Below are 25,780 nucleotides of genomic sequence, written 5' to 3' on the forward strand. Positions count from 1 at the left end.
ACACCTGTGAAAGACAAATTTTACAGCATTAGAGGTAACTTTTTGGGTACAGCATTGTCAAAGCTTGGCTCCATGCATATCATGACAGATGTCACGAAGGTGCTTCATTGCAGACAGGATGGTAGCGAGGCACACTTCATTACATTTACTACACAGGCAGAGCCTAGTGTGGCTGGCAGCACCTGTATTTGGGTCATATCTGTGTATTGGGTCATCTCTGTGCAAACCCGACACTGACACTTGGGTGGCAATGGATTAGATTGCCCTCAATGCAGTGTCTCTGTTGAGGCTTGCAGACCCCTGAGTTCTTTTCCTTGCCAGCCTTTTGGTGTGGAGTCAATTCATGCTTAATGAAAAAAGTATTTAACAAATTTTTAATACTGAATAGGTATTTGGTGTCTCAAAAATAATATGACCTATTTATTATGTTAACAGCTAACAGAAATTGGGGGGCATTTGGAACTGGATCCTGCTTAACTTCACATGAAACCTAGAACAAGGGGTTGTGATACCACTTTTAGCTGCTACCTTTGTTTTTTTCCACAGTGTTTTCTAAGGTTAAACAGTATGCTGAGGCATTTCCACAAGTCAGAGTCTGGTCACTGTGATGTGCTCCCCAAACAGTGCCTGCACTCTGACCCCGAGTTCATAATACACCTGAGAAAGAGGGTTCATGGTTTCACCACAGACTCACCATGGTCCAGGGTAAGCATGGCACGTCTCCCCCTGAAGTCACACTCCTGGAGATAGTTCAGGCACATAAGACAGCACTGCAGCCTGGATCAGCTGCTGCCTGTCCAGCAGGACTTGAAGCTGAAACCCTAAGCTGCTAAATCCAGCGAATCTTGATCAGGGTTTGTTCTCAGGAGCCCAGTAAAAAAAGAAGACTCTATAAAACACGCACAGAACAAAGCATGTCGGCAGCTCGAATGGAGCAGCCCCATCCAGACTGGAGACTCCTAGTAAATAAACCAAGTGTAACATTTATTGCCGACAATCATGTCCCTGGCTCACAGAAAAAGAGCCACACAGCTGGGAGAGGAGCAGTTTGCAGCCAGGGAAGGCCATGGCACATGCCTGGGCCCAATTATTTACTGTTTGCAGATGAAGAGACATCTTTGCCTGTGAGGAACAGTTCAGCAGAGGAGGGGAACCAGGAAGAGGTCCAGAGAGCCAGCGAGTGCAACAAAAGGGACGTGAATAAACAGGACACATAATAAAACGGATCAAATCAAAAGATGCTCTAACTCTCAGAAATAATTTACCGCCAAAAGAAAAGGGGGAAATCTGGCTTTGGGACAGTTTTCTGAGAAGCAAAGGCATTAACAAAATTAAAGTGCTGGAATGAAGACCCAATTTGCCTCAATGCTGTCCTAGCTACAGGCTTGGCACTTTATTTAAAAAAAAAAAAAAAAAAAAAAGCAGAGCGACAAATTTGCATTTAGCTGATGCAGACATCTCCTCCCCTAGCAATAATCTGTGTGCTACCTCCTGCATAGCAGGAGCTCTGGTGGGACTCCAGGCTGACACAGAATCATCCCAGTCCTCGAAAGGACACTGGTCTTGAACCAGCGTCTGGGTGGTATGTGCATATGACAGCAGCTTCAGTGGAGGAAGGCCGAGGGGCAGTTACAGGGGAAAGGGGCAGATCTGAAGAGTGCCTGGGTCCACAGATGCACTTCCTAGACAGACTGGATTCCTCTGCTTCTCTGCACTTCCTCATCTTCCACCTGTTTCTCAGGGCTTTCTGGGATGTCTGCGTGACGTTCATATGCTATACCGTAATCTTCAGGTGTCATGTGACCAGGGACTCTTGCTAGCCGCTTCTTGAGGGAGATCACCACTGTTACTCTACAGAGTGGCTAGAGCCCAAAAAAAGACTTCTTCCCAGGTCACAGGGACTAAGTGGCAAAATACTCTATTCCACCCCATATGGACAGGGGAGGACAGGCTGGAACTGTGCCAATATCCAAGGGCATCTCTTCCAAATAAACCATGTCGGTTTCTCTCTCTCCAGTGTGGGGCTTCTTCTCCTTGTTCTAGACAAAGCACTGGTTAAAGAGCCCTTTCACATGGCTCCTTCAAGTTTTCCCTCTTCAAAGGCTTAAACCCAGGAGCCTGCACTCTACCAGTAAAGCTATGTCCCCAGGCCAGAGTCTTCTTTGAGAAACTCTGTGGGTGACCCCAGTCCCTCTATGCCATGAATCAGTGCCTAAAGATTTGCTTCTAAATTTAGTCAACAGCTTCAGCTGCCGCCCCGAAACACAAACAGAAGGAAATGTGGAGCTAAGCCTACCTTCTCTCTGTTCTCCTCTCTTCACCTCTGTTCCCTCCCCCCCCCCTTGCCACCTGTCCCCATACGCTGTCCTATCTCTACACCACAGGCTTGTGGCTGAGTAGGAGCTGTACGGACAGAGTGCCAGCAACCTGAGCTCTGCCTGAATGCAGAATGGCCATTTTGCCCTTGGCCACCAGGCTAGCTTTTCTGAAATCCTGCTTTGTACCTCAGAACTGGATAGTTTATGAATCATTTCAGGGTTTGAGTTCAAACAGTATTCTAGATAGATTACAAGTTCTATAATCTTTAAAATAAATATTCTTAAAAACTAGCAAATTCACTGTGTGCTTGAGGCACACACACTGTGTCATCTAGCGGAGGGTCTGAACGCATCAAACACTTCTGTGACCTCTCTGAAGCTGAGCTGAGGGCAATCAATGGATAAACCATGGCAGGATGCTTGTGGGAATGCAAGCCAAACCTCTCACAGTTTTGCAAACACTGTTAGCACAGAGAGTCTCTTGCCTACACTGCTGCAGCATGAGGCACCTAGGAACAGCTGGAGGTTTAAAGGGGATGCAAGACCCAGTAGTTTATCCATCCCACTCCTTCTCCATCCCTGAGAACTTTCTCGAGCCTGTGCCTAGCAAACAGCATAGGACTGGACATGTGCATGGAACACTCATCTGAAGGTTTAAGGTGCTGAGATTCTACTGCTCAGAAAATGACTCGACAGATAGAACAGCCAGCCACTTCCAGTGTCAACTTTGGTGAGTCAAGGCGATTCCCTAGGACTTTCAGTAAGAGGGTCTTACTTTACTATTCTTGACTTTCAAAGAGACTCTGGGCTTTAAAGACACAGTGTATCTAAAACAGCTAAGGAGTCCTCTGAAGCTCCGGGAGGGAGAGCAGGTGGCACCACCGCATCTGAACTCTGAACCCCACTCTCAGTTCGCTCTCTGAGTTGTAAATTTTCCAGTCACAAAGACTTCCTGAAAATAACTTTCTACCAAGCAGGTAGACTTTTTATTAGCTGAACTATCTATTTTTCTATTATTTTGAGAAGGAACGCTAGAAAACTTGATGGCTACCCTTCAAAGCACTGCACATTTAAGAAAACAACAAAAAGTAAAAAAACAAAAGTTTCCTGAAAACAGATTTTATGGTAGAGAGTACATTTTTAAAAGACTGTTCTAGAGCATATGCAAATAAACCAGAGACTAACAAATATCAACAACGATCTTGTAACTTTATACTACAGTTGGGACTACATCCCACAGCTGTAGAATTAACTGCTAATAAATATAATTAAACAGCATCAAAATAAGAGGACACGTGGACATATATCTACCCCGCCCCCACCACACACTCATACTCAAAAGCTTGCAACTGAGAACAACAATCTTCTCTACATTTCAATTTCCTAATTTTGATCTTTTTATTTATTATGAAATAAAGTTTACGATATTAGAGAATGCATAGAATTTTAAAGTGAGACTACATAGGTAAGAAAAATGCATCCAGGGCACATATTTTATTTCTTAAGAAAATCAAACTACATACAACTCTGTACACTGGCACTGGCCCTGAAGTACTGGATCCTGACAATAAATACTAACATCACAGACAGTGAGATGGGGGTGCAGCATCTCTCCGGCTGGACGGCCTCAGTCACAGCCTTGCTCCGCTGGGGAGCTCAGGAGCTCCCTGGTTGGAGAACGTACCCAGGAGAGCCCAGAGTCTGGTGGGGTCCTCACAGTTGTGCTGGCGTACCCAGTGAAGAAGCAGGTCCTCCTTCCTCCCCAGCATCTGAGCACACAGCAGGCAGCTGAAGCCAGCGTGGGACCAGAGAAGCCTGGCTGGATGCTGCGGGCCAGTCGTTCCCCACTGGCCACCTTCAGTTCCGACCAGGGCTTCCTCTCTGTTCTGATGAGGGACTGTCTGTCTTTTTCCTCTAGGGAATGCTGGGGAGTCCTCCGCAGAGGCACAGGGCTTCACCTGCTTCGTTCTCTCTGTGTACTGCTTCTGGTGGGGAGCATCAGTTCTGCTGCCTGGTTGGCCCACCTCTTGCAGCCGTCCTTGAATTTCCTCCCCATGAACATGAAGCAAATGAAACTTTATTTCAGCAAAAGACTGAGCAGTGATCTGACAACGGCCACATCTGATTTGCAATTTGACTTCATCTGCCTGGTTTAGAAGGAAATCTTCTTCCAAACTTGACTTGGTTTCCCTGGAAAGGGGGGAAACAGTCTAGGTAAGATATCCTAGGGAAACGCAACTGGATCTCCTGCTGCCAGATCTTGGCATCCAGGGATATGAAACGGCCTGCTAGGAAAGCAGGGACTGGACGGGGCTCTTCAGAGAGCACGGCACACATGGCCACTTGCAGAGCCATGCATCTTTGAGAACACCAGGGACCATTTCAGAGAAGTCTTGCATCTTGCCCTAGTGAACCAGCTCCCTGGATACCACAGATATACACAACAGGAAGGTTTAGGTGACATGATGAGAGTTGCCAAGGTCCCTGCGGCACTGCTGGAGATGACTATCCCACTCATCCACTCCACCCCCACCATTAGGGAAGAAGTCCTGCCTTCAAGATGGTCTAAGTACATGAAAGCAAGTGTGAGGGAGGCTGCATGGCGGGCACATTAGGGAAAGCATGTTAGTGGGGTATGGGAACGAACTACCAGGGAAGAGGACAACTGAAAGACAAGGAAAAGCTGGGCAGGCATCTTGTTTTTATCCATCATGATACAGAACAGAAAATATTTAGAGCAACTGGAACAATAAAAACAAGGGGCAAAGAACCTAAGGGCCTGGGCAGGGTTTCCCTCTCACTCCTCAGTCACAGCAGCTGTGCGTGCATGGACCACACCGTGGGCACTTCCCTGCTCATTACTGCTCAAGTGCCTGACTTGTCAGCTTCCAGATTACAGAGCTTGTTTTTAAATAATGTCAAGGAGCAGTGTTTACAAAATAGAAATACATAGGAAAAAGTTAATTTGGCCTGTCAGGCAACAAAAGGCACATGTGGAGGGTGAGTGGGAGCACCTCAGGGTCTGGTGAAGAGGGCAGCTTCACATGGCATTATGAGGTAGATAATGCTGTTTAGATACAAATGATAATTTGGAGGAACTATTTTTATAGAGACTACTAAAAGCCATATATAATAATCTATTTAATTTTTAGACACAAAAATAATTTGTCACCTAACGGTCCCCAACATAATTCAAACTGGCATTCATGCCTTGACTTATACAAGTCTGAGTAGTTAAACAATGTGACTGAGCAGAAATCAACAAGAAACGGGGTCACTCTTCACAGAACAGAGGGGTGGGAGAGGTGACTTATTTTACCTATAACATCTTTTGTTGTTGCTGTTATTTTGAAACAGGGTCTCACGCAGCCTTGGTTGACTTTCTCTTTCTGCCAAGTTCTAGGACTCTATAGTTGTGTACCACTACTCCTGATGAGTTTTCTGAATCTTAATCTTCTCAAATTACAACACACCTTCCTGTCGGCTTCCCTTCCGTGAGCTTACCTCTCCAGTGAGCTGTCAGGTCCTTGCACGCTGGGATCCCTGTCCTTGCTTTTTGGTGTGTCTTCTGACTGCAGTTCACTGGGGGTGGGCTCTGTGCTGATCACAATCCTGTGTACCTCCTTCAGATGGCCAAAATAGACTCGGACATGACCAAATACTTTTGCACAGAATTCACAGCACACCAGTTTCTTGGGGCGATTGTCACCATGGTGGAGTTTCATATGTGCACTCAGGCTGCCGGGACGCACATAGGTCTTGCGACAGATCCCACAACTATAAGGCCGTCTGTTGGTGTGTGTATTCATGTGGTCTAGAAGGTGGTGTTTGAATTGGAAGTGGTAGTTGCAGACAGGACACATGTGCCAGGGCTTCTTAATGCCAGAGAATCCATTTCTGAGTGCAGAGCTGGGCTTAGGGGCAAGGTTGTCACTCTGCTTGGAGCTAAGACATTTTGGTGGCAGGGCATTATTCAGAACATCTTGGCCTAGACCACTGGGAGCCTGGGACAGCATAGCTGCAGGGGATGCCAGGGGCGCCAAAGCAGACAGGACGATGACAGGCTTGGGCATGATGCTGCGATACTTTCTTGAAGCAGCCCTGGGCTTCTGGTCTCTGGGTTCTGGGGGATTGTTTCTTGCCCTTTCTATGCTATCTCCACACATACCAATAATGCATCTCCTTCTTTTGCCCTGCAATGCTAAAATGTCATCTGGCACTTTCCATTTTCTCCCTCTTCTCTTTACTCCACTGCTGGGTTTTGCCTTGCGGTTGAGATCTAATTTGGTGACAGGGCAGAAGGCACTTTCGCAAGCACTCTGCTTAGACCCGTGCAGAGCAGGTGTCTTGTTGGCTATCTCAGTGGCTGCATCAAACCCTTCCGTGATGGACAGTCTCTCCTCACAGTTTGCTCTGCATCCAGATGAAGACGATTCTGCACTATCAGCATCTGGTTCCACTTTGACCACCTCTGTGGTTTTCACTCTTGAGGAGGGCAGGATAGGCAGTTTATCCTTGGTTACTACAGAGACTGACTGAACTGTACTGCTGAAGACAGAGTGTGCAGGAGCTACCTGTTCTTGGAGCTCTTCACTAGCAACAGCAGGTTTAGTGGGCGTTTCCTTCCTGGCACAACCTGCCTTCTGCATACTTGCTCGGAGGCTCTGTGGGGAAGAGTCTTCTGTACTATATGCTGGGATGGCAGGAGGCTCCAGATCTCCACAGCTGTCGGTCTCTAGAGGACTCAAATCTCCTTGGTCAATAGCACTGGTCACTGTAGCTGTGTTGATGTTGGTGGGGGAAGGGTTTAAAGTGGGCATTCGCTTCCATGGGCTGGGTTTGTGAAGCAGCTCAGGATGGGCTTGTGGGGAAGGGCTCAAATGACATAGCTGGGTTGGGCCAGGAGGGTCCCTGGAGCCACCCTTGGGAGAGCTCAGGTCATGTTTCTTTCTTAATCCTTTGCTACTCAGTGGTTGGTATCGAGGAATAGGCAGTTTAAGGTTTTCATGTATGGACATTCTGGGCTTCTGAACCGGCTGGGCTGAGGCAACATTTGGCAAAGCAACAAGAGAAAACGTCCCGTCCTGGCCGGCCACCTGCATCAGAGCATAGTTCTGGGTGTGCATGCCCAGAGGTTTGGACATTAGAGCCAGACTCCCTTGGTCAGAAAGCGAGGGAGGGCAGGGTAGCACTCTGGATGTTAGGACTTTAGGCACAATTTTTGGTGCAATGGTCCTAAACTGACTCTTACTCTGAGAGGTTTTCCCACTCTGTGTTGTTCCAGAAGGGATGTTTGATTCACCTGTAATGATAAGACACAGATTACTACAATGTATTTGTTCTGGACTGATACTCCAAATCACATCTGATCTGGGCTAGAGACCTAGCCCCACAGTTAAGAGGATACACTGCTCTTGCAAAGGGCCTGGGTTCATTTCCTTGTACTCATGTTGGGTGACTCACAGGTGCCTAACTTCAGCTGCAGGAGAGCCAATGTTCTCTTCTGTTCTGTGCAGGTACCTGCACTCATGGACATACACCCACACCAGTGAGCTTGTGAGCATGCAAACACAACACAACACACACACACACACACACACACACACACATAGAATTTTTTTTAAAAAAATCTAATTTATCTGTTCACAACAGATTCCTTGGCCTCCAGCCATCTTTCTAAGCAACCACCTATGATTATGTTCTCCAAGGCTTGAAAGTTACCTCCCTGCCTTGCTTTCCCATGGAGTTATTCTCTACTGTTGCAACACAATTCTTGTGTTAGAATGTCAGCCATTAAACAGAGCTTCTAGAGAGCTGGCACTGTCCTTCTGGTCCTTGTGCTCTGTAAGCCCTTTATCTAGCCTCTGTCTTCAACTGTGACCCATTGTGACAACCCCAGAGCAACCCCACTCCTTCCTACTCTCCGGAGCTGCAATGCACTTCCTCTGGTACACCCCACTGTGTCTTTGATTTGTCCGATGACTTGCCGGCATGCCTGAGCCTGATGAAGTGGAGGCATACTAAGTTCACCTATCACTCTCTACACCTGTGCTCTAACACGGATACTTCTGCACCCACCTGCTTTTCACTTGGGTTTAGTTTACGCTGCACCATTTGATGCTGGCAGTGAAGTTTGCTTTGCAAAGTGATGGGTTCCAGACTGAAGGTGGCTTTGGTGCTGTGCTGTTCTTGTGTGACTTGTGAATTTTCTTTTCACACCTTTCAAAGTGTTTATGTATGCTTTTGCAATTAAATCATAAGTATTAAAAAAAGCTGACGTGACACTTAAAAAAAAGTTAAACATAACCAAAGAGACACAGGATGATAAAAGTACAGAGCTGAAGGGGTGGGAGTTGGGAACCATGAATCACACAGAAAGCACCGTCTAGGATAGTAATCAGGACAATTTTAACTGACAGGATAATGTTCCATTCACCCCAGATTTACTGGCCTGACCACAGAGCAATTATTACAACCTTAAGAGAACAATTAAGGGAACATTTTGGCTCCCCTGTCTACGAACTGAATCATCCATTTTATTCCCCATGGCCTCAAGGTCATGAGGCCTGGCTGTGGAGAAGTTTCTTATTTTTAAGTGCTTCATATTAATCAAACTTTGTTTAAGCTCAAATGTACCAGTGCACACAGCACAGTACAGTTTAGGAACTGGATACTGCAAGCCCATAATCCCCTTTCTGAAAATTGTTGGGATGCATGAGTGTTAGAATTTGCACTTTCAGATTTTAGAAAAGTGGTAAGATAGAAACATGCATACACACACAGACACATGCACACATGCTACAGAACTCTGCAAGGCATCCATAATTAAACCCACTGCTATGCCTGCAGCAAAGTACATTAGTATCATACTACAGCAGGCAAATCAAAGATCTGAATGGTTTTATTTCAGTTCAGGCTTTTGTCTCTGAATGATTTAGGTACCCTATTTTTGATTTTAGATTTTTGGAGCACTGTGTAAAGGATTTCTAGAAACATTTGTTTGAGGAATACTACCAGGGAGAGGAATGTGGGGAGCTAAAAAATCCACTGAATTAGAGAGTAACAGTTTTAAAATCAACCCCTATTGACTGCCCAGTTAGTGAGCCAACAATATAAAAGAAAGCTGCTTGTTAACATTATGATAATAAGTGACATTGTAGGAATAATTTGAAAATTATGAAAACTACTTTAGAAAGTTCTTTAATATTTGTTTAAGAAAAAAGATGTTAGGACACACCTACATGCTACCTGCATGACAGTAAGCTGCACACAATAGCTGCAAGGAGTGAGGAGGACAGGGGTAGGTAGAGGATGTGGGGAAACATTTCCCATCCTTTGAAACATCCTTTGAAATTATAAGGAGAATAGTAAGTTATGCTGCTGGGTTTAAACTGCAGTAGTCAGGGCAGCAAAGAGGACAGTGTAAGAAACAAATACACACAGAGGGAAAGATATGAGGGGAGAAAGGGATGAGAAGACACAGACGCACAAAAACTGACTCCCAGAGGCAGGACACAAAGATGTCAACCTGAAGAATAGCACGCAACAGCCAGTGTCAAGGTTTCCTGATGGCCTCCAGAGACTACACTTGAGAAAAAAATTCTTCCTTTTATGACTAGATATTAGAAAGCAAGCTTCTGAGAGGCTGGGTTTTCAGAAGAGAACCTTGATACACGTTACATTGCCATACCACACAGGAGGGAACTGAGCGTGATACACATAACCTGATCCACTGCTCTCTGTGTATCTCTCCAACATGGCAGAGAGGAATTATACAGGAAAAGCAATGATGTCAGAGAGAAAGGAGGCTGTGATGGCTGTGGTGCTGTCTAGGGATGAGCTCCTGGGAAGAGGTTTAACTAAGGAGGCAGATGCACGGGGATGGGCTGGGGTGCTAGTTGAATGGAAAGGGTGGAGTAGTAAGCAGGTTGGCCATCAGCACTGCTTGTGAGCTCCATCCTAAATGGCTGCAGTGTGAGCAGCCTCTCATACCCCACCACACTTGCCACAAACCCCCTTCTTCCCTGCCCTGCCTCAGGTGGCTTTTGCCAGGTATTCTGTCACAGCAGGAAAAAGAGCAACCAACCAGAGGCCGAGTGTAGTCGTGAGCGAAGGGCATTTCTGGAGGCACCCAGCTCTGGCAAGGCCAGATGCTGACCACCCAAGGGAACAGTGTGGGCAGTCTGCAAGGACAGGCCGAGGTGACAGGTAAGTGGTAGCCAGTGGAGGCAGATGCTGGGGATGGAAAGCCCATCAGCTGGCTCATGATCCTTGGTAACAACTACTCACATCTGTGGGGTGAGGAACAAGCTTTGCCAGGAACACTGAAGGTCAGATGCTGCGTGCATCTATCAGGAGGTGCACGAAAAGGTGAGGTTTCCTATAAGGTTTGGTATGGTGCTCCACTGCCCAGAACCACTAAAGGTAGGAAATAAACTGGTAATAAATTGGAAAAGTGAGGCAAAGAGTATACAACCCCAAAAATGGGAGGAAGAGGAGACATCAAACCCAGGAACTACTTTGATTCCCAACAAACCCAGCACTTTGTAGTTGTAAAAGGAAATGGCAAACTGATACTCTCAAGACATGAGTTTTTAGGGGACAAGCTGTCCGACTTGGTGATAGCTGCCTTTACCCACTGAACCGCACTGGCCCCACATTGGTATACAAATTGGTTTATAAAAGTGGGATCTTTTGGGCTACTTGTGATGGTGTGATTTTGCATAAATGACACATAGAATGGCTCATGGCATTTATTTATTTATTTATTTGTTTGTTTGTTTGTTTATATAAGAACTGGTGACCAGAGAGGTAATCTAGTAACCTGGCAGGCAATACATCACTCACTGTCTCCTGAAGATATATATGGGGAAGTACAGCTCATCTTCCCTCAAGGGCAAGCAGGAGCCCAAGTTTTGCTCCACACATTTGCAGTAAAAGCCAGTTATTCTAGAATAACTACAATTTAAAAAATTGTGTTTCGAATAGTAGTCGTCCTTAGTGGAGATGAAGCACCATTACTTGTCTTTAAACTCTGAGTGCAGGGAAAGCATGGCTGTGGTGAGTCTTTCTTGGCAACACAACAGCAGTTCCCCGCACTACCCTAACGGGCTCTTCACAGATGGCAAGGGCTAGCCCTTCACCTGCACCTAAGCTCCAGATCTTAGAGAGCTATGCACTGAAGAACAAGCAGGGACTTCCACTGGCATTTATAATCTGGAAACACTGCAAAATTAGCCATAACAAAGTTACAAGAGACTCATAGGACCCTCAGGTACTAAACATGGACTTTTATTAATTAAGAGCATAAAAGGCTCACTCAGTAAAATTAATTCCGTATCATTATTCAATGAAGAATACTTAATATTAAAATTTTAAGTGTGGGCTGTTTTAGTATTTTAAGGATATTAAAGTAGCCATATTGAAAAGTGATAACTATAGTTGGTGAGAATTGATCAAACTGTGGAATAAAGGGAAACAGGGAGGTGCTGAGTACTTCCTGTGGCCTGAAATCTACAGCAGGTATTTTAATTGAACGTGCATTTAACTCCAAGAAAGTATCATTGTTCTCCTTTTACAGAGTAGGAAAATTGAGGACAAGGAGACAGCAAACAGAGTCAATATAGCCAATGGATTATGTATATGGCAGAGACTGAAACTTCGGCTTGTTCAAATTGTTTTTCAAAATGGTCTTTGCTTAAAACAAATATGTTAAAACTAGGAAGAAATCTAGGATTAAAGAAATAATTCAAGAACTCAAGAAGTTAGACCCCCAGAGAATCAAATAACCCTATTAAAAGTGGGGTACAGAGTTAAACAAAGAAGTCTCAGCTGAGGAATATCAAATGGTCAAGAAGCACCTAAAGGAATGTTCAACATCCTTCGTCATCAGGGAAATGCAAATCAAAACAACCCTGAGATTCCACCTCACACCAGTCAGAATGGCTAAGATCGAAAGCTCAGGTGACCACAGATGCTGGAGAGGATGAGGAGAAACAGGAACACTCCTCCATGGTTGGTGGGATTGCAAGTTGGTATAATCACTCTGGAAATCAGTCTGGAGGTTCCTCAGAAAGTTGGACATAAATAATATCTGAGGATCCAGCTATACCTCTCCTGGGCATATACACAAAAGATGCCCCAACATATAACAAAGACACGTGCTCCACTATGTTCATAGCAGCCTTATTTATAATAGCCAGGAGCTGGAAAGAACCCAGATGCCCTTCAACAGAGGAATGGATACAGAAAATGTGGTACATCTACACAATGGAGTACTACTCAGCTATCAAAAACAATGACTTCATGAAATTCATAGGCAAATGAATGGAACTAGAAAATATCATACTGAGTGAAGTAACCCAGTCACAAAACAACATAAATGGTAGATACTCACTGATAAGTGGATATAAGCCCCAAAGCTCAGAATATCTAAGATACAATTCACAGACCACATGAAGCTCAAGAAGAAGGAAGACTAAAGTGTGGATGCTTCAGGCCTTCTTAGAAGGGGAAACAAAACTATTCACAGCAAGAAATATAGAGGTAAAGTGTGGAGCAGAGACTGAAAGGCCATCCAGAGACTGCCCCACCTGGGGGATCCATTCCATATACAGCCACCAAACCCAGACAATATTGCTGATGCCAAGAAGTGCAAGCTGACAGGAGTCTGATATAGCTGTCTCCTGAGAGGCTCTGCCAGAGCCTGACAAATATAGAGGCAGATGCTCACAGCCAACCTTTGGACTGAGCTCAGTGACCCCGATGGAGGAGTTAGAGAAAGGACTGAAGAAGCTGAAGGGGTTTGCAACCCTATAGGAAGAACAACAATATCAACCAACCAGAACCCCCAGAGTTCCCAGGGACTAAACCACCAACCAAAGAGTACACAGGGATGGATCTATGGCCCCAGTTGCATATGTAGCAGAGGATGGCCTTGTTCAGCATCAATGGGAGGAGAGCCCTTGGTCCCGTCAAGGCTCAATGCCCCAGTGTAGGGGAATGTCAGGGTGGGGAGATGGAAGGGAGTGGGTGGGTGAGTGGGTAGAGGAGTATCCTTATAGAATCAGGGGAAGGGAGATGGGATAGTGGGTTTCTGGAGGGGAGATCTGGAAAGGGAATAACATTTGAAATGTAATTAAGAAATATCTAATAAAAGAAAAAAAATTAAAAAAGAAATAATTTAAAAGCCAAATGACCACAACTCATTTTGTTGAAAAACTGTAACAGACAAACCAGCAATGCTCAACAGCAACAGCTTTGAAGGACACAGGAGGACACTGAGTCCCTACACTGTCACACTGTGCTGACCAACATCATTACCTGAACCCACTCTTCAGGAAATGTACGTAAACAAGAAAGCACACTTGCAGCTGAAATCTGAGTCCCAGCACACCTGCCCTGCCCTACTGAACTGAGCTTTTAGCTAACAGCCCTCCTCTCTCATGTCAACACCCACAACCAGCAGGCTTTTCCACTTGGCAAGGGCGGAACAGGCAGACATAACTGCCTCCCTCAGTGAGAAAGAGAAGTCTCAGTGTTTTGAGCAGCCATGCTTCTTTATCACTGCTGCTTTTGAAACACCATCTCAACTTGACTAAGTAGTATTTTACGTGCCAGGTACTTGGCAAAACACATGCTTTGTCTCATTTGATCCTCAAAGTGAGGTGACTGAGAAAGTACTGTCATAAGTTTTTATAGATGAAGAGTTCCAAGCTCTAAATAATGACAGTGACAGTAGCATTCAAATTCTGGCTTCTGGGTGCTTTTCCATTTTCCAGGGGTAGCTATGGCCAGCTTCACAATCTCTGGTAGAACAATGGAGGGGCTCAGGTGAGGGGTCAGGTTTTGTTAGATTTGATGTCACCTACCTCTGTGATGCTCTTGAGTTTTGGCAAGTCACTCTGTGTGTAAATGTTGTCATCTATACAATGGGCACAGCAATATATACTACAAAGGTGGTGTCATGGGAAAATAAGAGAACTCTATCCTGGAGGGTGGTTCTCACCACTTGCCTGTTCAGCAGATCCTCTTTCTCCTGACAGTAAATAATCATGAAGCTTCTGATATTTATTTTCAGTAGGAAGAAAACAAAAGACACAGAACTAAAAATTTCATGGTATGGATGGAATAAGTCTAAAATTTTCTTAAGTGTTTCTTTTATGAGAGGCAATTGAGGAAAGGGAGGAGAAATGAGTCGTGTTAGAATCGCTTGAACCCTGCCTCTCCTTGTGTCCTTGCCCAGTATCTGATCCATCCTGTCAGACTTTATCCCCATCTCAGTTGTCAGCTGACTGAGTGTTAATTGGATTAACAATTCAGTGTAAATGGGGTTAACATGTGCTTTGTAAGGAGCTGTGCTGTTGGGAGACCTCTCCTTACTTTCATTTATACACAGCAAGGAAGAAAGCTATTGCCTTGCAAGGTGGGCCCATTCTTCCAGGGAGGAAGGCTGCTGGTGGGGTTTAGGATGCTCACTGGCCACATCCCTACAGGACAGTAAAGGTGAAAACTGTGGCCAGGGTAGGGGTAAGAGCTTTTAGAGTGCTTGTTTGTAGATTTAGTAGTTTACTAATTAGATCATTAAGAAATGAGTTCAATGGGACAGGAAAGATGGTCCAGTGGGGTAGGTAGAGGTACTTGTGGAATAAGCCTGACCTGAGTTCAATCTATGGAATCAATATTCTTTGTGAAAGAATTGAAAAGCTAATTACCTTAAATATCAGTGGTAATAAAAGAAAATATTTACACAATGTGGCTCCTGAGACTTAAGTAACTATTCTTTGTGGGAGCTAAAGCTTGTGCTCCAAATAAAAAGTAAGTTTAGAAGGCTTTTTAAGTTAAAGTACCTCTTAGAAAATATCAATTTCACAAGTTTTAAGTTTCTCCAAGTCAAAACTCTTTTATAGTTCTTATTTTTGGAAGATCTTTTTATTTAAGAGCTTCAGGTAAGAAACACTGACAACCATAGAAAGAACACATTTTGTTTTTTAACTTATCCTTGGCAGAAATAATATGTAGCAACACAAAAGCTTACTACTGCTATGCAACAGTCAAGCCAAGTGTTTCTCCACACCTACAAAGGAATGGAGAATGCAGGGATTTATCAAAGTGCTAATAACTTGCCACACACACTATACAAACAGAGACTCAGTGTTTCCAGAACTGCTAACATTGTGTCACATATGAAATTCAAACCCTGACAACTGTAGCCTCAACACTGTAGGGGCAGCAGACCTCCTCCTGGCATCTTTGCACTGTGACAAGTTCCTGTGTATACTGTCTTCCTAGGGCATTCTGACGCTAAAACAATGAGAACGATCTCCTGAAAAAGTTTAGTGCCAGCACAAATATCTGGGCATCAAGTCTCCCATCAGCCAATGAAAGTGCCATTTTTGTTAAAGTCCATGTTCTGTTTGTTTTCTTGCATTTAAGATAGGGTTCTGTGTAGCTTGAGCTGACCCCAGAAGCTCTTCCAGGAAACCACCCCAACTGGGTTCCACCTGTACTCTCCCAACAAGGGTTAGGATTACATCTGTTCTATCCTGCATTTCAATAGTAGTTATTATAGGTGAGTGTCTGTGATGAGGCAGAAGATGATATGTGATGAGGAAGATGTAAGGCTAAAGTTCAGCATCAGGCAGTATATTTAGCAGGATCCATGAAGAAGGCTGGGTGTTTCTTACTGTTCATCAAAACATCATCATATAATTTAAATGGTTAAGATAACAACCTTTTAACAATGATACTGTTAAAAATCCCGAACAGCTCCTAAATAGAGGGCATGAATGAGATGGAGTTCACCGAGGCTGAGAGCAACATGAATGACTTGGTGTCTGAGTACCAGCCATATCAAGATGCTACAGCTGAGGAGGAGGCTGAGGAGGAGGTGGCTTAGAGCTGTCTTAGTCACTAAAGCATAAGAGCAGTGTGAACATTTACAGTCTACATGTCCGCTGTGCATTTCCTGTCCTGTGTCCTGACAGATACCACCATTAAAGCAATTCACAGTGGAAAAAGATAAAAACAAAATCCTAGTACCACAAAAATGCTATTTTTGTTTGATAATTTCAAAATTGAGTTTATATAGAAGGGGCATTTTGGAGGACTTACACAAACTGCATATCCAAAGTAAGGACTAGAAGTGTGCAGCTTAGCAATAGAAGCCCCCTAACATGCCGCAGAGCCTGGACTCAATCCCCAGTGTGGATCAAGGAGAGAGGGAGTGAAGAGCAAAGGAGAGGGCTGTGCCTCTAGTGTGGCCTCACAGACACTGTCTTAGCCTGACTTATCTTTGACTCACAGTGATTTATGACATTTTTTGTTGCATTTTCCCCACACCTCAGCTTTTATGCCAACAGCCTATGATTTATAAGTACAAATGCACGGGGCTGGGCAGCTGTGGATCTGTTGCAGGAAAAGCAATCCTTGTGACTACCTCACTGTTTCCTAACACTGGTTGTCAAGTCTTGCCTGCAGCCCTTTCGTCAAGGCACATGCTTTTTTAGCATGGGTGCCTATAATCTAAAACTGTGAGGGCAATGAAGAAGACAATGAAATGCTGGCACTAACCAGCACAGACAGAACAGGATGTGCAGTATCCTTCAGTGGGAGTGACTAGGATGGCTTTGTTAACAAACATGTATAGGCCCTGAGCTACAACTAATCACATTCTACTTGCATCCATGGCCACACAATCCTGAGCATGCCTGAGATCAGATTCTGCAAGAGCTATTATAGGAACAAATTCACCCAGATTTGAAAACTCTGGGCACTTTCCTTGGAAAACTCCCTTTCCTTTGAATTTTATCATTTTTTCCTTCATCAGTGTCTTTATTCTCCTTTGGTGACAACTACTAAGTTTGGCGGAAGTGAGCATGTCTTATCAACTGGCTGGGAACAGGTGAGACCTTGTTTCTACAGGAGATAAATGATTATGAGGTTTATCTGTATTTTTCTTGCCTTGTGGGCTTGTCTGTGTATGCATATATGTGCATAGGTAGACACTCTGGTTCCCTATTTGGCTTCATGGCTTGGCATCCATGGATACTATCAGATTATCATAGGTTAGCCTCATCTCTATCTTCTTTTGTTACCTGCTCCAAGTAACCCACCTTATATTCTCCTCTCATACTGCCGAATTGGACCTGGAGAAATCTACCTATCATGAACAGTGGCCAATGTCAAAAGCTCACCACAGTCTAATCCATGGTTTGTTGTCTCTGGGCTTTGCTTTGTCACAGGGGCTCATTCAAGATTCTCCAAGTAGCATTTCCCATGCCTCCTTTACACTAGGTGGGTGGGGCTGGGGGTGGGGATGGGTGGTGTCTCTTGCCAATGGTTGACAACCACCTCATGAGAAGGGCTGCTCTGTGGGAGACCACTGGCCATCCTTTTTGTTGCTATGTTTCCTTTCTGCTATTAATAATGCTCCACAAGCAGCACTCCTCCCAGGATGGGGAGGAAGATGATGCACCAACAACTTCCCTGTCTCCTTAGAGCGAGAAGACTGCTAACCTCTCTCTGTACTCCTCCCTCGCTCTGCAGTTAGTACCATAGAGATCTCCCAGCCCGCAGGAGACCTGCCTGGACCCTTCTAGGTCACTGCTGGCTGTCCTCCCTTTCTGCTTTAATTGACCATCATGGCCTTTACTCTATATTAGTACACTATCTGTCTCTTCCCACAAAAAGGAGGTTCCATAAGGCAGGAGTTGTTTCTTCCACTGCCAGGATTCAGCACCCAGATTACTCTCTGGTTGTTACATAATACAGTATTTACTGACTAAAGAAAGAACTAGGAATTCAAAACCATATTGTCTTGCTTTCTTTCTCTTATTTTTTTCCTGACCATAACATATAAAAAGCACAAGAGTAGTGAGTACCCAGACTCTGCCTTTTGCTGCAGCTAAAGCCCTGCCTCCTTCCTTCATGAGAATGTGTTTGTGCATGTGCATTTCTGGTATCCAGTTAAGGAAGGAACATCCTTCCTACTCTTCCTTCTACTTCCTTGGCCCTTAAATTTCACTAAGTCAGGGATAAGATGGAAAGCTTAACTTAACTTCACTTTCCACTCTATTTTTAAATTAACAGTCAATCTATGGCTGTGGAGATTGAACATTTCTTACAAGGCCACAAAGCTGAAAAGAGCTGGATTTGAATCCAGATCCATGAGGCACCAAAGCATTTCCCTTGCTCTAAACACAATGAACTCACTAAGTTGTTTTGAAGTTCATTCTTTTACATATGTTGGTCTCTTCTAGTGGATCCATCAGGTTTCCAGGAGGAGAGTAACTGTTAGTGATTGCTGGTCTTCTAGTTCCAACAGCAGCTCATAGCTTAGGCTATAAAAGCAGGTAGCGAAGCTTGCGTACAGCAATCTGCAATGTAATAGCATTTAAAGGGCAGGCTTGGTACCAAGGAGAATGCTTTACTGTGCTTTTACTTCTGGTGTACATACCAGGCTTGCAGCAAACTACTTCTTGTTCTAACTGTAATTGTGTGTGTGTGTGTGTGTGTGTGTGTGTGTGTGTGTGTGTGTGTGTGTGCATTCCTTGGCTTGTGTTAGGAGCCAGGGATTGATTCATTGAAGCAGGGTCTCTCTCTCAGTTTCTGACACCGTGCTGAGTGCTCCAGGTTAGCTGGCTTGAAAGCTTCTGGCTGGTTCTCCTGTTTTCACTTCCTGTCTTGAGATAGGAATGCTGGGATTAGAGGTGCATGTCACTGCATCCAGCTTTTTACCTGCTGCTGGAGACTGAATTCAGGCTGTTGGGCCTTCAGGTTTCTAATCATTAACATGGGAAGTACAAATAGATACAGCTCCATAAGTAACCGCTCTGAGAGCTCTTCAGGGACTGTTAAGAGTGCCCAGGGCCCCTGAAGCTTGAGAAACGCTGCAGCAGGTGAGATGCAGACTCTTCCGAGGTTCTAGTCACCTGCGTAGGGGGGTGGGCAGCGAGGCATGGAAGTCTTCTGCTGTTTCAGTTAAGTTTTCAATCCTATCACCCTTGTTTCCTTAGGAATAAGGCAGAGTAATAGGAAACGTTCTGACACTAACATAAATTCATCTGGATAAAATATTAAAAATCCATAATTGGCAATTGCTTAAACAAAATGCAAGGCAAAAATCTTAAGTAAAATGTGATTCTTCAGAAACTTAGGTTACCTAATATGAATGGACTATCTCGTAACTTATTTTCAATTTTATGTATCTATATTTTTCCTAAGTTAAAAAAAATCACAAGATTTTGTTGATATATATACTCTTTCAAAAATAAACATTGTTTTTAAAACATCAAAACCAGAAATGTGTTAAAATTATTTTATCAAAACCCTAACAATCATAAATTGCTCGACTGCTTTCTGTCTTTGTAGCATCCAGGATCAAGCTCAGAACTTTAAGCACACTAGTAAAGAATTCTGCCACCAAGCTAGACCTCAAGCTGAGTATGTTTTCTAACATAAGCTGGATGCTGGAATTCTGTAAATATCTTTAGGATTTTGATGTCAATTAATCTGAAGACAAGAACAGTATGTCAACACTATTAAAAGCATTGCCAGATTTTTGAGTCTCTAGTCCTATCAGCATTACTCGTTTATAACAAAAATGTCTATCTTATATCCTTGGCTTGCATAACAACCTAAAAACCCCTGTCATACTATTTGGCTTTTATCCCTGATCAACTCATCACACCAACCATCTGCATAAATAAAGATGCAAGCATCTGCTAGATGGCAAGTGGTCTCAAGGGCAGATGTGTGTTCATCCTTGTGTTCATGTCACCAAGGCTGGATACATTATTAGAACAGATGTACACAATCTCAAAGTGCTGTGTCCCACAGTGAAATGTCTCCAACTGCTTTCTATCAGAATACATAACTGCTATTTACACCTGCATTTATGGTAATGATAGAACGCAGCAGGGTTCTGACAAGTGAGATGTGATGCTATGAAATATATTTACATGGTTAATTGGAATTCCTGGAGACTATGCTGCCAAGCAGCCACACTGACAGTAACACATGCCCAACTACACTGTCTGCTTACCATCCTGATTTTTTTATATTAGGTGTGTCAAAGTACTCATAATCTGAATTTACTCATAGGAATATTTTAACATAAATACAAAGAAGCTTCCAGCTATGGTCTACTCCATTGTTTTAGGCCACCCAGGTAATTTCCACTTGGCTGTATAAGGATATAAAACTAAGTGTGTGTGTTTCTCATTTGTCCTTCTGTCAACAGAATAATGTACTGATAATGTACAGCAATGTTTTTCAGAAGTTACGGCACTGGAAAGCCTTGATTTCCAACATTAAACAGTTAACTAAAACCAGCTTGAGAATGTCATTTGTATTTGGTCGGCAGCATAAAGTGGCACAAGGTCCAGGAGAAACACTTAGGCCATTCATTAGGATCAAATGCTTCCATATGAAGTTCACATCTTTAGAGCAATATTGGAAATGCATGAGAATGATTCCCTCCCCCACCACCCAAGGAGGTCAGGCCAAAAAGCAGTGTTAACTGCCACATTGGAGGCGTAGAATACAGTTGTTCTCCTTGCTCCTATTAGTGATGCAAGGGCTGTAGAGCCTGAGCATTTACAATAGCTTTTTTTTTTTTTTAAAGCTTTCACTAAGCTACAGTGTTTCATATGCACTATCTACTTTACCAACTTGAAGTTTAAAATGTCCCAACCTTCAGTCACTCTAACTTGTATTTGTACACAGCAGATATGTGTGTGCATGTGTGCAGACAGAGGAACCTTTCTTTTTTTTTTTTTTTGGGGGGGGGGTTCTTTTTTTTCGGAGCTGGGGAATCGAACCCAGGGCCTTGCGCTTCCTAGGCAAGCGCTCTACCACTGAGCTAAATCCCCAACCCCCAGAGGAACCTTTCTAAATATCATTTTTCCTATCCATCCTTTTTGATAGAGTCTCTCACTGGTTGGGAGCTGGATAACTAGGATACACTGGCTGCAGGTGAGTGTGAGATCCATGGATCTGCCCATCTCCAGTGCTGGGATCACCCCCACTTCTTGTCTTCACTTTATATGGATCCCAAAGGTACAACTCAGGTCCTCAAGCATTTTACCCACTGAGCCATCTCTTCTTGACTAAATAAGTTTTATTTTGTAAATTATCTTAAGATTTCTATTGTGTTCTTAAGGAACATTTATAAAGAGTTAATTTTTATTAAAGATTCTGTAGTCACCAATTTGTCCATATGGTAAAATTTATTTGGAACCCCCAACCCAATGCTCATTTCATTCTCCTCACTCACACCCATGTGAGGAGCAAAGAGAAATCTGAGCCACATGATTTGTGCTGTTCACAGCTGAGGTCAGGCAAGGAGATGCTCAGCCTCCCTGTTTCAACCTTCACACGATAAGTAAGAGGTCTTTCCATGGTCTACTTAGCACTGGGCCTTTTGTATTTTGTGTTTTCTCTTGGTAAGTCACTATGTAGAATGGCTCTCGGCATAGTGTTGAAGCATTGGCTCCAGGCTCTTTGACACAAGAAAGCTGTAATGTGTCGTTTGAAGAAAGTGTGAATGACTGATAAACCTTTGCTCAGAATACAGGATGCTGCTGGGTCTGTGAGTTTGGTGTTAATGAATCAACTGTATTACACGGAGTATCTATAAACTGAAATATGTGAAGCAAGTTTATTGATTGGTTGCTGTGACCAAGGCCCACAGACCGATAATTGTGTATCTCCGGAGTGTTGGCTGGTGCAGTGTTCTGGAGACGTCAGGAAGTACTAGACTGTAAATCCCAGCCAGTTGCCCAGTATCTGCCCTCACGTCCCAGGCCACAGCCCTGCTCATCCTGCCCCTACACAGGACTGCTTTGAGCAAGGCCCCAGAGCACACAGGAGCTGGCCAAGTGCAACGCTTCCTTCTTTCACTGGAATGAAGATACATCTCTTTATTTACCCAGAAAGAGATGGGGCGGTGGGAGAAAAGAGGGAGGAGGAAAGAACTCCTCAAGGGAAGGCTAAGTAAACATTTTTGTAGCATGTTAAAAATGTACAGCAGATAGTGAGGCACTCGCTGACTTAGTAAGCAGAGCTCAGGAAGCAGAACTCATGCTGGCCAGTAGCTGGGGCTCCTGACAAGGGCAGGTGCTGGCTGAGCCCACGCTCTTGCTCTTTACTCATGGCTTAGCTCACTGTCTCTTTGAAGGCAGTAAATATTTGTTAAGAGTATTTGCTTCTATTGACCTTGGAACTTTATCCAGTTTGGTGTTTCCTTAAAAGCAAAGATTGAAACATTTTCACAAAATCTGCTATGATTTAGAAGCATGTTTGGGGGCCTGAGCATCCACAATATAATTCAGTAGACATCTGAGAGCTTACTTCATGCCAGTGAATTTTTAACTCTGCTGAGGGGGAGACTTTTATAAACAGTCCAAGATAAGTAAGATCTTTTATCTTCAAATTTAAAAAAAGGCAAATATTAACTAATTGTTTCAAGTACTTTTTGAAATCTAAAATGTCATATTCACTAACACAGATAGTTTATGTCTATAAGAGGTACACAAAACACTCATGAGGACATCTGTCTGACACTACCAAAGCCTTCTATTACTTTACTTATCTGTTTAACAATGCACTACTCTCTATTTTGTACTTACTTTGTAGCCCAGGCTGCCCTGTAATCCACTAGCCAGCTAACTGACCCTAAAGTCATGGCAGTTCTCCTGTTTCATCTTCCCGAGGGCTGACTTGCCTATTATTATTATTTTTTTCTTTTTTGTTTTTTTCGGAGCTGGGGACCGAACCCAGGGCCTTGTGCTTGCTAGGCAAGCGCTCTACCACTGAGCTAAATCTCCAACCCGCCTATTATTTTTTTTAAAATGTTATTACCGTGTATGTGTGTTGTGATGTTGGGTCTCTTTCTTAATCATGTTCCAACTTACTTTCTTTTAAATCTTATTGATTTTTATGTGTATGGATGTGCCTGTGTACCGCATGCATGGCTGCCCTTGGGAGGATGGAAGAGTGCTGGGGTTCCTGGAATTGGGGCTATACATAGTAGTGAGCCATCGTGTGGGTGCAAAAAACTCAACTATGTGCTCTGAAAGAGCAGCAAGTGCTCATAACCTCTGAGCCACCTCTCCGGCCCTTAGCCAGTTTCTTTGACATGGGTCCTGGAGATTGAACTCAGGTCAAAATGCATGTGCAGTAAGTACTTTGCTACAGTTTCTTATGCTTTTAAAAGTATATTACTGAACCAGAAAGGCCTTTAAAAGTACATTACTGAATCAGCCTCTAAAACAGAATTCACATTGGAGTCACAAGGAAGACAGTAATAGTAGTGGCTCTGAGTCAGACAGTCTACAAATGGTAACTGGATAACATGTGTTTAGCTAAATGCAGTGGTCCTGAAGGAGACCATTCAGATGCACACTATCTGCCTCAGGGTGTCTGCTCTTTTTATTTCCACTTCCTAGTCTCATTAAGTAGAAACAGCACTCATAAGGTGAAAACTCTGTTTAGGTTAATCAACTGTTAAGGCTGAGTTCAGAAAGGCAGCATGAGAATGTATAGCAAACTCTTTCTATCTGCAGCTGACCTGCCTAGAAATCAGCAAAGCAAAATCATGAGCTTGACAAACAACTGACTTCTTAGAGATTCCCATAAAACAGAGCCTCCAATGGGTTTAAAGGAGGACAGAACTTCAAATTCCCCCTTGCCTTATCCAAAGTGTACATTTTAATGCCCAGCAGACATGAACAGAGTGAACTCTTCTCAGCACACAGAGACTACCAGTCAGAAAACTACTTTACAATGTGCATGTGCATCTTGGTTAAACAAAACTAAATAAATGCACTTGTGTTTTCTCTTTTAGTTTCTCTCCTCATTTCCCTCCTGTCCCCTCTCCCTATACTGCCCAAGCACCTTCTGTCTGTCTCTGTAACAATCAGAGCATGGGTTACAGTTCCTGATGAGAACCACCTAGGCCATCATTGAACCAATTTCAAACACACAACCCCCTTAGGTGATAGTATGCTAACAGAACACTTTCCTTCAGTGCCAAAATTCTGCTAATGGTATCCTATGTGAATTATGTATTGAAATGTAGGTGGAATTTTAAAAAATTCCATATTTATAATCAGCCATCATTAGTTGGCTAACTCTATCAATCAGTATTTACTTAATAATGGAGTATGTCCAGAAAACTCATGTCATACGCTCTGTTTTCAGAGACAGGAATATAAGCAGAATCATAACAAATGAATCTAGTATTTTTCTTTGCTAATATAGTAGTATTAATCAGGAGACATTTGAATGAATAAATTAAGTTAATAGAAAACTGGTTACTCATATAAAATTGATTTTTCTTTACTTGAGTAATTTCCCATAGTAAAATTTCTGTTTATGTTGATTTAAAATGACCTTAGGAATTCAAATATGTAATTTAGTATTGATCAGAAAAGAAAAAGGGGCTGATCAAACAATTATTAGCAAACTACTTTGTAAGTTTATATGGTAACGATGGAGATCAATAGTGTGACCTTGAGGTTGTGACAGATCTGGGTTTAAACCAATGGCTTATTGATTGGCAAAAAATTTCATTTTCTTGAGCCTTTAAAATAAAAATTACATTCAACTTACTGTGAGATAAATAAACAAAGGACAGAAAGCTGTAGTATAGTAGAGTGACCATCACACCACACTGGACTAATTGTCTCTGTAACTCCTAGTTCTCCATCAATTCCAGGATTGGGTCTTCAGCAAAGACCAAGGAGGAAGTTCCTAGGGATGCTAAGTTTCTAGGAGTCTCAAGGGACTTCATCTAGAGGCCAAGTCAAAGCTGGAAACTAAACTTTCCTAGGAGCATAGCATAGAAACAAAACTCCGAGGCAAGGCAAAGCAGGTAAGAAATGAGAGGACGGTATATTTCTCTATAAGCTACAAGGCACACAATTCATTGATTAGAGACACATCACAATGACTTGTAACATCTTAAAGCTAAAAAAGAATGTTTGATAATCCCGGACTTCCGAATTAGAAACTGAGGTTTAGGGGAAAAAGTAACTTATCTAAGGTTTCACAGCTTCAGTGTGGAGGTAATTAGGATAGGAGTGCACTTTCGTGACAGCTAATACATTTGTTTTTGTTTGTTTTTCGTCTGTACTTCTGCCTCTTGTTTGTACAGATAAAGAAGTGGTCCTAGTAAGGACACTGAATAGCTACTGCTACTGGCCACTTCAAAGGATATCCACCAGAGAACTCAGAAAATTCATGGTCTTCATTGCTCCCCTCTCTCATTCCTAACTTAAGTGTTCAGAGCTTAAATTCTGTGTCTCAAGGGAAGAGATTTCCTGGTGGGCCAATGTGCGGATGACGTCTACGACATGTAATCTGTTGAATCTTCTTGACAATGGGCCCCCAGGACCATGCTTGGCTTTCCAGGGGGCCTAGACATCCCAAGCAGGAAGCAACTTCTTGTATATCTAACT

General features: G+C 43.4%; 1 protein-coding gene across 4 annotated transcripts in view; it reads right to left on the reverse strand.

Moving 5' to 3' along the window:
* Positions 1-3,421: 3,421 nt before the first annotated feature.
* The window catches only part of Znf438 (zinc finger protein 438), a 126,578-nt gene continuing 104,219 nt past the window's right edge, over positions 3,422-25,780 (reverse strand). For 3 of the 4 annotated variants that reach the window (XM_032884613.1, XM_032884615.1, XM_032884616.1), the window contains 2 exons: positions 5,823-7,620; positions 3,950-4,508 (listed from right to left, as the gene is read on the reverse strand). In XM_032884613.1, the coding sequence (XP_032740504.1) occupies positions 3,950-4,508; positions 5,823-7,620 (2,357 nt within the window). Of the gene's footprint in view, positions 4,509-5,822; positions 7,621-25,780 lie in introns of all 4 variants that reach the window. The other variant, XM_032884612.1, reaches the window with a different exon arrangement.

Source organism: Rattus rattus, chromosome 14, assembly GCF_011064425.1.
Source record: "Rattus rattus isolate New Zealand chromosome 14, Rrattus_CSIRO_v1, whole genome shotgun sequence".
Taxonomy (NCBI): domain Eukaryota; kingdom Metazoa; phylum Chordata; class Mammalia; order Rodentia; family Muridae; genus Rattus; species Rattus rattus.